The 13259-nt window shown below is 41.4% G+C and overlaps 1 protein-coding gene across 4 annotated transcripts in view; it reads right to left on the bottom strand.

The window, feature by feature from the left end:
* TP63 (tumor protein p63) overlaps positions 1–13259 on the bottom strand; it is a 270557-nt gene that overhangs the window by 54038 nt on the left and 203260 nt on the right. For 3 of the 4 annotated variants that reach the window (XM_067738400.1, XM_067738402.1, XM_067738403.1), the window contains 3 exons: positions 5661–5818; positions 3741–3885; positions 2338–2431 (listed from right to left, as the gene is read on the bottom strand). In XM_067738400.1, coding sequence (XP_067594501.1) covers positions 2338–2431; positions 3741–3885; positions 5661–5818 — 397 coding nt within the window. Of the gene's footprint in view, positions 1–2337; positions 2432–3740; positions 3886–5660; positions 5819–9800; positions 11189–13259 lie in introns of those variants that run through there. The other variant, XM_067738404.1, reaches the window with a different exon arrangement.

Genomic DNA, 13259 nt, shown 5'->3' with positions numbered 1-13259 from the left:
TGGACTCATAGGCAGATGTGGATATGAAAGTATTTTGCAAATTATAAAGCACACTATGTAAATCTTAATCATCTGAATTATTACTATGTTATACCATGATTAACCCATCCTTGCATCTTAGAGGGAATACTTATAACACCTCCAAAATTTAACCATATTCCTTTTCCAGGGAGGTATGTGAAGTAACTGAGACTGGTGTTGAGAGACAAGAAGAAAAGGAGGTGTCTACTTCCAGTGATGAGCAGGAAGAAGCTGAAGTGAGGATGCGGAAATTAGATAGCCTCCCAATATTTCCTAATTTGGAAACGTGTAGTGTGGGTAGTCCAATTTCATGTGCAGTGTGGGTAGTCCAATTTGTACATACAGTACAAATGGGGCAGAAAGCCTCCTACGGCCCGATCCCTTAGCTATTGCACTTGCTCTCGGCAGGGTCTGGCAGCCAAGCCACCGGGGGCATGAATGACTAAGAAGCCAAGGAAACAAGAAATAAATGGACAATGTTTCCACACTAGTCTATATAAAATAGATAACTAACAAGAACCTACTGTACAGCACAGGGAGCTCTACTCAGTACTCTGTAGTGGGCTATATGGGAAAAGAATAAAAAAAAAAGAGTGGATATATGTATATGTAAAACTGGTTCACTTTTGTTGTATACCCAAAACTAACACAACAGTGTAAATCAACTATACTCCAATAAAAATTTTTTTAAAAAGTATACAGTATAAAGAAGTTATTCCACAAATAGATAAGTGAGCATAGCTCTTTATGCTTCTGAAAACTCCCGGTAAGTCCAAAACTCTCTGTACACTAGGCTCCATTAATCTGCATTACTCTCTGGATAGATTTTAACTTATACTGACAGGTGAGAAAGCTGTGGCCCAGAGCCTGGCCCAGGACCTAGCCAACACCAGCAGAGATAGATTTGTGGAGAGCATCAGCAGATCTTAGCAGCCAAAGGGGCACCCTGACATACTCCCCAGTGGGGACAGTGAGCCAGTTGAAGGTAAAGCTTTAAAAATATAGGGAAGGGACAAATTTCCTGTTCCATCATGTAAGGCTCTCAGACACAGGGCAACACACTGTCTTGTGTCAAACTGCCTTCAATGGATGGACATCATTGTGAAGTTCTCTGAAACTTGTCAGAACATACTCCTAAAGCTTTCTCTATAGCTTTTACTTATAATTTCTTCCCTCAGGGAGCAGCAGCCAGGGGTGATTGAGGGAGTGGAGAGGGGCGGGCATAGGGACAGCACAGCATATACTTGTCACCAGAGGGCAGAGGTGTTCTCACGCTTGCAGGGACATCTCTAGCATCGGTGCTCAAGGGGGGGTGGGGGGCAAAAAGAGGTCCCAACTACAGAAGCAGCAGCAGAGACAGAGAATATCTTCTTCCACCAGCCCAAAGGGCCCTCTGGAAGCTAGAAAGGAGGATAGTGAACCCCAAAGACAGCAGCATAAAGAGCAGCCTGGGAGGAAAACCAGATTGTTGTAAACCAGAAAATGAGCTCCCACCCATGTGAACAGTAGTTCAAGAAGTGCTGTAGGAAGCAAGAAAATGTCCCCTCCTATCCAGCTTGCTTCCAGGACTATCAGAGCCAGAAGGCAATGATTTTGAACCTAATTGGATTAACTGAGGCCCAGAGAAGCAAAGTGATAACCCCAAGTTCTCATTACCACTAAGAAGCATAGTTGGGACTCGAACCCATGACCAGTGATCTTTCCCAGTGATCAGGGATGGCTGGGCCCTATTCTGGTAGAACTGACCATGAATGAACACATGGTTCTAATCGAGAGGCACAGCTCAATCCTCTGTGACATCCTATTTTAAAGAAAGGCAGAAAAGGCCAATCAATAGAGTTAAAGACTGGAAGCTTACATCTCAGGGTTCTATTCCTGGTTCTGTCATCAACCCATCATGGCAAATGACCATACTGTCGTCTCTCCATGTTTTAAAGTGAGAATAACATCACCTGATTCCTGCTATCCTCCCTGGGGTCTGACACCAATTAATGAGAACAACCAAAAAGTGCTCTGAATTCTTTAGAGATCATACATTCCTTGAAGGTGGGGATCAGATCTCACTCCCACTCTGCATATAGTATGCACACAACAGACAACTGCTGACTGATCAGAGAAGCTGAGGACCACTGATCCTGAGCTTCTCATATGTAGAGGCGGAGGCCAGGGAATCTTTCTAATATGGTTATGGGTCCCAGCAAAACTGAGGACTGGGGGTAGGACAAAAAACACAGGGGATTCAACTACAAGGTGAATGTCACCAAAGGGAGGAACTTAAGGAATAAAACTCAAGAGAAAAGTCTAACGGTTACTTACATCCATGGAGTAATGCTCAATCTGATAGATGGTAGTCAGCCCCTGGGTCGTGAAATAGTCCAGACATGATGAACAGCCCAACCTCGCTAAGAAACTGCAGAGGGAGGAGGGAAGAGGAAGGAGGAAACAGAAAAAGAAAGTTCACCCCAACTGCATTGGCAAAATAAAGGAAAACCCAACATTTTGCCCTGGGATGCCCTACATAAGAGATTAGGGGCAGATAAAATATATGTGGGGCCTTGGGTTGGAGGTCTGGGGATGATTAGGGACACGAACTTTAGGTCTCTAAAATTAAAATCAACTGTTTAAAGATGCCTGCAGAGCAGAGATTTTCAAATGGTGACTGGTGGAATTCTAGGGGTTCCGTATCAGTGTCTTAGGAGCCATTGCAGGGGGTGAAAGGAAGGAGTCCAGTGCTCAGGTTTCCAGCCCTCTTGCCTCCTAGCTCTTCACTTCAAAAAGAGCACCTCTCCTTCAATTGTTTATATCTGGGGTTTCTGAGAATGGCTTATGTGGCTAAGAAAAAACTGTAAGCCACTCTACTGTGAAGTCACTCATGCTTTTTGCTTGGTGTCCTCATCAAAATACAGACCCGCTCCTTTCCGGCTCTGGTCTCAGATTGGTGATGCCACCACCGTCCCAGAGCCAGATGCTGGATGCTGAGCCATGCACTTTGCCATCTCTCTGACACTGCTAGTACTGTTGCATCCATCACATGGGAACCAACACGTATTATTCCAGCAGCCAAATGAAAAAATCATTCTGCACACGAAGCAGGGCGCTAGGCATGAGATTTGGGCACCAATGCTTGCCTCTGCTGGAAACAGAATTTTCCAGACTGCATGCCTTTCTTTCTTCTGGCTATCTGAACTCCCTTTCCTGGAATGTCCCCAGTTCCCATACGACAAAGCAAAAGAGGCCATCAGGTTCTTGAAAGTCCCTGTCATTTTTACTAACATTCCAACTTTTTTATGGACATCCAACTCCAAAATAATGATCCCATGGTGGCTGAGAGCTGTGAGGCCTAGAGAGCAGGAAAGGGAGCGAGATAGCAAGTTGAGTGCCCATTTGGGAACCCCAGCCCTGAGCACCAATTTGAAGGCCACAGCTTACTGTAAAAATGTGATGGAGGAGGGGGGGAGTAAGTGAAGATGGGGGAAACAGGCATGAAAAATTATATGCCTATCAACTCACATTTTCACTTTTTCCCATGCTGATTGTTGTGGTTTACTTTGATTAAACGCTGCTGATGACTCCATAGATCAGAGATAACAGTGGCTGAACTTCCACCACTGGGCTGCTTTGCTTTCTTTCCAACTGTGCTATTAACTTTGACGGTGTCCACCCTCCACCACCCAGAGATGCTTAGGACAGACCCCCAGGGGCACACGCTGTGGACTCACCTGACAAGGCTGCAATCTGTGGGGTACGGAGGTGGGGGGGTGCAGTGGGAGGTGGATGGCATGGAGAGAGGGGGAGGGAGGGCCTGGGTGGGGCTGAGTCCATTCATGTCTCCAGCCATTGGCATGTGGGTGCCCATCATAGGAACTGAACAGAAGCAGGAGGAACAGAGAGGGTTACTGCCATCATCACATACCAGCATCCCAGTGGTCCACCTCGCCTGGCTTAATGTTACCAAGGGCCTAATCTACCAGCCTTCCTTTGCAGTCTTATCACTACACCCCTTTAAGTACCCTACATCTCAATGAACAGAACAGTCACCAAACTCCAAACTAATTACCTACTTCTTGACCTTGGTACATTCTCTTAGGACGACCTCTTCCCACTTTGTTCTCTACTTCCAATGCTCTGTCCCAATTGCTTGCTGCTCCTGGTGTTAATACAGTCCTTCTTGTATTTGTCTTCATGGGTTATATTTCTGTCTCCCTCACTAGGCTAGTCTCCTAAAGCATGGAGATTAGACCATATGCACATCTGGGTCCCCACAGACCCGAGCACAGTGCCTGGCACAGAGCAGATGCTCAGAAAACTTAAGTGAACAAACCTTTGAATGAGAGAGGGACCTTTGAAATATTGGTTTGGGAATGGGAGGATTTATTGCAATATTTGTAGGGAACCGAATGCCTCATAAGGAAAGATGCAATGAAAGACCCCAGCTCTTTTTTCTGGTCCATTTCAGGATTATATTTGGGAACACCACCAACTTGGATTGGTTTCTTACTAAACCATAAACTGTAAACATTCACTTATAGAGAAGAAAAGCTCAATACCAATAATATTTATGAAACAAATTTTGCCTTCAGGTAAAAAAAAAAAGAGCGAAATAACGTATCTACAAAAAGATGAATGTAATTTGCCTCTACTTCAGTGAACAGTAGTGTGCCAAAGGGGAAAGGCCTCTGCCACCAGCTACCCAGCTAAAGAGCATAGGCCTAGCATGTCCTATCGGTTTCCCTCTGACTCTCCTGATGCCATTAGAGGAAAATTATGAAGCATAAATAAGAAAAAGTAAGTAAACTGGAACACAAATGTGAAGGATCATTACCACTACCACTGTTTTGTCATCTCAAGAAAAAGCTGAGGACTCTAAGACGTCACCAGAAAGAAAGCAAAAAATAAATGGTTCCTTTTCCTTTTACTGTCGAAGCAGCAGACCTGCCAAAGGGTCAGGTTTAGAGTCTTAGGATGTATTTGTCACGAGTGAGAGAGCAGTCTGGCTCTAATGTCTTCGTTGTCATACCAGGAATCTGTGTGTGAATAAATAAAAGGGAGACTCCTTTCCCTATGTCAATTCCTTAATAACTGTGTATAGGATGGAATAGATGAGTTGAGAAGCCCAAAAGTGTAGGGCCACAGACGCATAAACTTGTTAACTGTGCAGAGTGATAATTTTATGAATGGAAAACTGAGCATTAGAGCAGAGAGGTGACTCGTCCAGAGTTATGCAGCTAATGCTGCAATAGAGTCCAGACTAGGATCTATTTCTCTAGATTTTAAGTCCACCACACTATGCTACTTCCCACAAGTTGGACATATTTCCTTTTGACTATCTCAAAGAATGTAGAAGGTGGGTTCCCATCCAGGTTGGTAGGAAGTGGACTGTTCTTTTTCACAGAGATCCTTATCCCTACTAAAGGAACAGCCTTCTCTGTCTCTACCAGTGTGCTTTGCAATGAACCATACATCTTAAAAGTGAGAAAAAGTTCACCGTGAGAAATTTAAGCCACTCAACTTTGATCTGTCCTGTCTACTGTGCCTCTCCCGTAGCTTCAGAGCAAGCTTTCCCCCCATCCCAGAGCAAAGTCTTCCCCTACACTAGCCCTATGGGTCCTCCAGCTGCAGCTAATGGGAGATGCTCTTACTGTTGGCTCCCATGCCATCGGGGATGGTGGTGGGAGTGAGGGTGTTGCGCTGCTGAGGGTTGATAAGCTGGCTCACGGAAGGCAGCTTGTTCATGCTGTTCATTTTGTTCAGAGGTGGGGAGCTGTTACCGTAGGAAGACTGAGACTGCATCGAGGTCCTGGGAACACAAACACGGGAAGGATGGTGAGCACAGGACGCTGAAGAGTGGGGACTGGTCATTTCCAACAGGTCTCATATTAAAACATAGCCTTAACTGTACACTTGCCAAAATATTCCTCCAGAACAATGACAGGAACTTATTTGTGCTTCTATCTGAGAATCTCTCCTACCTTGGCAGGGATCACAAGGCTATCATCAGATTGTGTGTTTCCTACATGAGTAGAGGACAAAGCTGAATATCTTCCTAAAGCATCTCCTTTGTGAGATGGGAAATCATTGCATCTTCTTTTTCCCTCTATTGTTTTCTCCATCCCTTTCAACGTGAAAATCAATAAGGGAAAAGAACTGAGTGAAGACCCAAAGGCTTATGAAAGACATGGAGACGCCATGCTAAATTGCAGCTGAGGCGTTTCACCTCTAGCTTCCTAGGCCATTTGGGCATATACAGAAAATAACCACAAAGTCAGTCAAACAGGGCATTTGGTAGCACGACCTGCCATCATGCAGAGGCCTCAACACGGAAACACGCTTTCTCAGCTTAGCTGTTCACGGGCCATGAGGGAACCCATCGGAACGTCAACAGCCTCTCTACACAAGGGGAACCCAGGAGTCCAAACAACTGTTCTGTTAAGTTTCCACAAGTCTCTTGAGAGACAAAGGAAAAAAACAAACAGTTTTCCATTCGGCATTACTTCAGTTTGTAAATTTACTAGAATTGGTTTGTCATACTATGTATTATATTACATACAACATTCCCTATTCAACTGCCATGCCCGACTTTTCCCTTGAATATAGAACTAGTGATATCTAGAACCGGGGAAGGATACAGAGTCAGATAAACAACGTTTAAGTCTCCCTCCAGCATATGTTAGAAAGCTATAGGTCCCTGTGCAAGCCAGTAAATATCCCTCATCAGAAAACTAAAATATATAAAAACTTAAAATATATACACTTACTGCATGAGTTAGATGCTAGAGGTGGGAAAACTAATAAGAAATGGTCCCATCTCGGAGAAGCTCATAGAGTAGTGGATACATTGGGATAACAATCCAACCTACCTTGTAGGGCTATGGTGAGAACCAAAAAGACAAGATGAGGAAGAACTGTACACACTGTCAGGCATTTACAGTGAGTCATTATTGTGACCAGAGAATGAAGGTTGGGCTGAGCATGTAAAAGGGGAAAACCTCCCCGTTTACACTCCTCAAATAAAAGGTATTATTTTGTTCCTATTTGTCTCCTCCCTGCTGCAGCCATATGTTTATTAGAGAAGAGAAGAAAAATGTTTCTTTGAGTTTTATTTGCTTGTGTGTGTGTATGTGTATCCGATTTAGGAGGCTCTGTAAATGAATCCAAGTTCCAAACAAACATGGTATAATAATGTTTGAAAAAATAACAAGTGGCTCTAACACCTGAGTGCTACAGTCGTGCTAGGCTTGGACTTCAAAGCTCTGCATTCTCCATAATTACACAAAACAGGGAAGGCTCCATTCCGTATCACTGAAGAGCCACAGCTAGAGGAATTCAAACACTATGCTATATTTGCATAAATGAACATGACAATTAATGTGCAATTGACGATTCAGCTGCATTTTAGAATCACTGTCTTAAAGTAGGAGGGTATTGATTTCTCACTTTAGCCCTTCTCAAGAAGACAGGTTTAGAACCATGTTGTATAAATGGGTGTTTATATAATAAATTCTCCCAACTGTTAGATTCTTCAGGTTACCAAGCTCTCCTTTATCCATTTTCCAAATGAGTCTCACATCTCGTGGAGGAGGACATGGGATGGCAGGGTAGGGATGGGCAGAAATGATTATGCCTGTTGTACAGATGGGTAAATATAAGACTCTGAGAAAAAATGTGCCTAAGTCACACATTGTTACATGATGGGCTGAGAGGTCTCTTGGCTCCTAGTCCAAGAGTTTTTCCTTTCATTCTGTGACACCTTCCCAGAAGTAAGACAGTGGAGTGCAGTAGGTTACATCAAGAAGTGGGTGAAGTAGTAAGAGGAAATAGGAGACCAAGATGGAACAGGGAGCAAGGGATATAGTAAAGGGAGACCGAGCTATCCTCAAACCCACTCCATCCCTGTGTAGAAGCCTTGCATAAGAGTCAGCACATTTGAATACACCTAGGAACCTCTGTAAGTCCATATCAAAGTGCAAGAATGTTCAGGGCAAGGTGATCAAGAGAAGCTTTGCCAGGTGCTTCTTCCTCTACCTTTGCCCACCACAAAGCAACAAAGATGCCAGGTTACCCAGACTCCAGAGGCAGGTTGGTCCTCTGTAACCTAAAGAAATGTCTACATATCTCTCCCATCCTCGCAAATCAGTCAAATGTACAGCAAGAGCGAATGGAAGCGTTGCTTGAACCATTAATGCCCACCACTAGGAAAGTAAAAATGTATTTAAGAGCTATGAATTTTCCCTGGACCCTCAATTATAGTGAACGCCTTCTTCCAAGTCCTGTTACAATTCCTTTCTCCTGTTTTTGGTGGTCTTTATTTTTGACCATTTTGTTAGTTCATTTATTTTAAGCCACTTAAATTATTGTTGAGGAAGGTAGGTCACAAACCATAGAGAAACGAAGAAGGAACATAAATTTTGGAGCCAATCGAAATATTAGAGTTCACATTCTCGATCTGACACAAATCAATTAAGTGACTTTGGGTATTATATAGGTCTCTGGAGTCTCATTTACTTAATCTGTAGAACAGGCATTACACTCACTCCAGAAGACTTGCTATGAAGATTAAATGAGATTATGTAAGTGCCCTGGACATTGTCCTACAATTTGTCCTAGAATTCCACCAAAGGATTCCTTCTTTGGCCTTAAATCTTCCATTGCTAATGAAAAAGCAACTCTCTAGTGGAATTTGGCAATACATCAGGGTGAATCTATTTTACCAAACCACTTTTGCATGGCGGGATCCGAGAAGGGAAAGGGATATTGGGGGTAGAGCGAAACACCGTGGATATGGGGCAGGTCAGAAAAAGGGAAGACATGAACATGAGAAAAGGAATTGTTCCTCCTTGAAATTTTGCCCAGTACCTCCCCACATGTAACTTTTCTCTCTAGCTGAGGAATCTTGCTTCTAAAGACGAAAGGCAGCATTTATTCTCCAGCTAAGTCAACTGTAATTATAAAATATTTTCTATCAGTTCAAATGTATGCATTTATATAAACATCACTATAAACACATTAAAAACTTCCATAAAAATAGGGTGAAAGGGAAAAAAAACTTCCAGAAGAAAAAACAAACATTAAAAAATTAAACATACTAACCGTTTAAGGAATTTGTGAATTCCTTAAAAGGGATTAGAAAGTTTTTAGATTAATTGAAAACGGTGCCAATGTAACAGGATCATCTGATTTTACTATTATACTTTTATCTCAAACATAAACATGTTTTTTCTTAAGTATTTTTCTTGTTTTCCTTAAGTAGTTTTCTAAGTGACTATATTAGTTTTATTTAGAACGGTGGTTTATGAAGTTTTTAAAACTTGTTACTCAAAGATCAGAACGTATTGTAATTTTTTTTAAAACCTGTGCACAACAGGTTCCACTGGATATTTCCTAACACCAGTGTCACAGAAGCCAATTTATTTAATAAACTGGAATTTGATTTAAATTTCTTCTAGTGAACTTGGCAACTGAAGATATAACTCAAGGCTTATTCAGAGATGTGAACAAATGATGCTATAGTGCCTAGCTCTTTATGACGAAATTAAACATGCACAGGGCTAAAATAAATTTTCAAGTTAGCATGGGCATTGAAATTTACTTTTAGGACTGATGACCTTGATACAGAGTATCTTAAATAAAAACACCAACTATGACAATAGTGTACACAGAACCAAAGTGACCTATTCTTGTTCTTTAGACTTACACATGGTACTTCAGGCACTTAAATGAAAATATTCTAGCATTTAAGGAATTTCAAAAAGCAAAAGAGACAGAAAAGAAAAACTGCGAGATAAACCAAGATGCAAAAGTTTATTGAAAATTAAAATCACACATCCATAAAGCAACAGCCTCAATAACAAGAAATCATTGCTGTGGTGACAAAGAATAAAGAGCTGGTGACCTGGTGTGGGGAGCAGATTTTTTAAGTCTTTATACTATTACTTTAAAATATGATTTAAAATGGAAATAGATTCTCTAAAGTCTTTGAACCAAAAAAGAAAAATTATCTACTCTTCCTGTCTTTAATTCTTAGGCCAGGAGTGTTGATTTAAAAATGTGTCCGCTTGGACATCACTTAAACAAAGCATAAGTGTCCTGGACACGGTAATTTGAACAGTGTCAGTGATATGGCTGATTTTATGGCACTCCAATCAAAGGAGTTAATTATAGATTTGGTGAGAGGACTTTGAATTCCATGGTGGACACGGAAGAATGATATATGACTGCCTGAAAGAATATTACTGGGGTAGTTTTACCCTCCTCTTAAAATGACAAAAGAGGTTTACCTGCCTTGGGGTCCAAACACAAATTTTGGAGGGTTTCCAAAAGCAAGGAAGACTATCACATCAGATGCTGACATGGGGTGGCAGTGGCAGGACCTGACACAGAATTAATGAGCTTTTTACTACATATGAGGGGAGGATACTGGTAATGCAAGTTCTCAAAAAGAAGAAAAAATCATTCCCCTCAGTGGCTACTCATGGTAGTTATTACCTCTCTGCCCAGCAGTACACTTGACACCTTAGCTTGTTACTATTTGCAGTATCATTGCATGACCAGCATTAAAAGGGCCTGAGTCTCTCAGTCACCTACAGTTTACTTCTGCCTAGACAATAACAACCTTTTTTTCTCCTTTTCTTAAAAAGACATCTTAAGTTTGAGACCTGCTCAAAAGCTTCTTCATGAGTTTTAGAAACACAACAGAAGGTAACAGAAAAGGGTTCCAATAAACATCGTAATGCCCCTCTTCCCAACCTGAGCTCCTCCCTCCCAAGAAACAACACAAAAGCTCACAGACAGACACAGGGGTTCCTGATGGACCAATGCTAGATCTAAGGATACAGAATCTGCAGAAAATGTCCTTTCTTGTACAGTTTTGAGTCCCTTCAAAGATTTTCTTACTAGTGGCTGTGTGCCTTTGAGCAGTTGGGTCTCTGAGCCAAAGTGTCTTCAAGTCCTGGCTATGAGGGCTTGATACACACACACACATACACACACACACACACACACACACACACACGGAAACACAACAAACACATACGCTCAAAATACAGAGATGGGGCTCTATGGGTACACTGATCGGTTTGGGGGGCTGGAATGTCTAAAGAAGACGTCAGATTGCCTCGGGCTTTCTCTCCGGGGCTCCACAAGCTCATTCCTGAAGCAGGCTGAAAGGAGACTGCAGAGAGGAACCAGAGAAAAGAAAAGATGAAGGCTTAGGACTTCATATATTCAAATCAACTGAATACAGAAACACATCCTTCTACCTTCATGATCATAGTATAGTCAGAACAGAATGCCGCACGGCTATTTTTGTTCCTTCCTCTTTACCTTCCTTTAAGATCACTCAGAGATGACTTCCCAAGACTTTTATGAAGAAGAAATGAGAGAAGGCAATGGTAGCTATCTAGAACTATTAGAATCACCTGTGGAACTTTTAAAAAATGCATTTTCCAGGATCCTTTCTGAGACCAGGCTGGGACCCAGGCATACATACACTTTCAAGAAGTTCCACAAGTTACTTAGTTGAGGACTACTGAGACAAGGTAGGTCAAGATGCTTCGCATGGTGCTTGGCATATTGGACTCAATTAATTGCAAAAAGGAATGCAGAGACAAGAAGTAACTTCAATCTTTTGTAAAATGTCATCTTCCCAATTATGATACCTCATTACTGTTCCCGTCTAGCTTAACTCTGAAGTATGAAGAAATATGATCTTATCAGTCTGGGGGCTGTGTCATCATGCCTTTGTAAAGAACTACTAATGAGCATTTTGCATGTGCCCAGATTGTGATGGATAAATATCCTAATCCTTTCAGTCACAAACTTGGCCTAGAAATGCACATATCAAACTCACGAAAGCAACTTTTGCATAATGAAGAAATCAATTATGACACAAGGATGCCAGGAACAAATCCTCTTATTTTCCTAAGGGTTGTGCAACCCCATGAACTGTTTGGGAATTACTGCCCGGATGGCTTTTGAATCACATATGGTTACTCCTTGCAAAGGAACAAAGCAATTTTCACTTGCTCAGTGCTGAGATTTAGTAAGCCATCTCACCAGCAAGAATTGGGATCATCTTAAAGAAGGTGCCAGAATACAAATTAGTAGGGAAGCAATTTATTACCAACTAAAGAACAATGGTTTCGACTTCTTGTGTGGATATTACGTCTTGGGGCTCCTCTTGGACCAAGGATTGAATAAGACAACATGCAGAAATCATCCTTCACTTATGAAAAAAATGTCTGGACCAGAGAATTACACACTGAGACTAGAATTGAGACAAGTTCTGCGATGAGATGTGAGAAGTTAGAAAAGTGATTTAATCTATCTGAATTTAATTAATCTGAGGGTGTTTTTCTGCATTGCCAATTCAGAGCTAATAAATCTCTGTCCTGACAACTTCCTAACATTTTCGTGAAGTTCTAAACTAACTGTGTAAACTGTAAAGGCTTGTGCAGTGCCATGACCTATAAGGTTGAACCCCATGAAACTGCCCATATTTACCTTTTTTTTTAATCTATGAAACTGGCAATTTCAAACAAATATTCTGGAAGTGTGGAGAATTTCTAAGTCAGACTTAGAAATATGGTATTAGTCATATCTGTCAGTGAGAGAGAGAAAGATTTGTGTCTTCTGCTTTCTTCTACATTGATAATTCTGAAAATATTACTTGCTTCTTTTTCAGATACATGAATCTGAGGAATAATTATCAACATTCTTGAAGAAAATCGTAGCCAGATGAGCTTAGAGAAATAGGACATTATGCTGAAATCACAAGGGTAAATACCAACTACCTGATACAGGGACAGAAAAATGGGAATGAATGCTTGCTTTGTGTTTTCTTATTATGACTTTCTTAACTAATGAAGCAGCCCAGAATATTGTAAAGAGCTATGTCTTCCAGATCTGATTCTAGTCTCAGATTTATTATGAACTGGCTATGAAATCACAGGTGTAGTTCATTGGGCCTCAGTTTCCCCAGCTATAGCACAATGGGGCTAGAACCATAGTCTTGAAGATCCTGTTCTGCTCCAGTATTCTCTGACCTATATCATGGATACTAATAAGCTACAATCATCAAGTGATCATAAAGGAGAAGGAAACACTAAGAGCTCCTCAGGATGTCATACATTTGTATTAAAATCAAAGTACATCTATCCTGTAGAAACTTAAAAATAATTCTCCAGAAAAAAAAAAAAATAATAATTCTCCAGAGTTGGGCTAAGTAAAATTTTAACAAAGTA

Source organism: Pseudorca crassidens, chromosome 5 (assembly GCF_039906515.1).
Source record: "Pseudorca crassidens isolate mPseCra1 chromosome 5, mPseCra1.hap1, whole genome shotgun sequence".
In the NCBI taxonomy this organism is placed as follows: Eukaryota; Metazoa; Chordata; class Mammalia; order Artiodactyla; family Delphinidae; genus Pseudorca; species Pseudorca crassidens.
The sequence above is the reverse complement of the archived record's forward strand: the minus strand, read 5'-3'. Positions and strand labels throughout refer to the sequence as shown.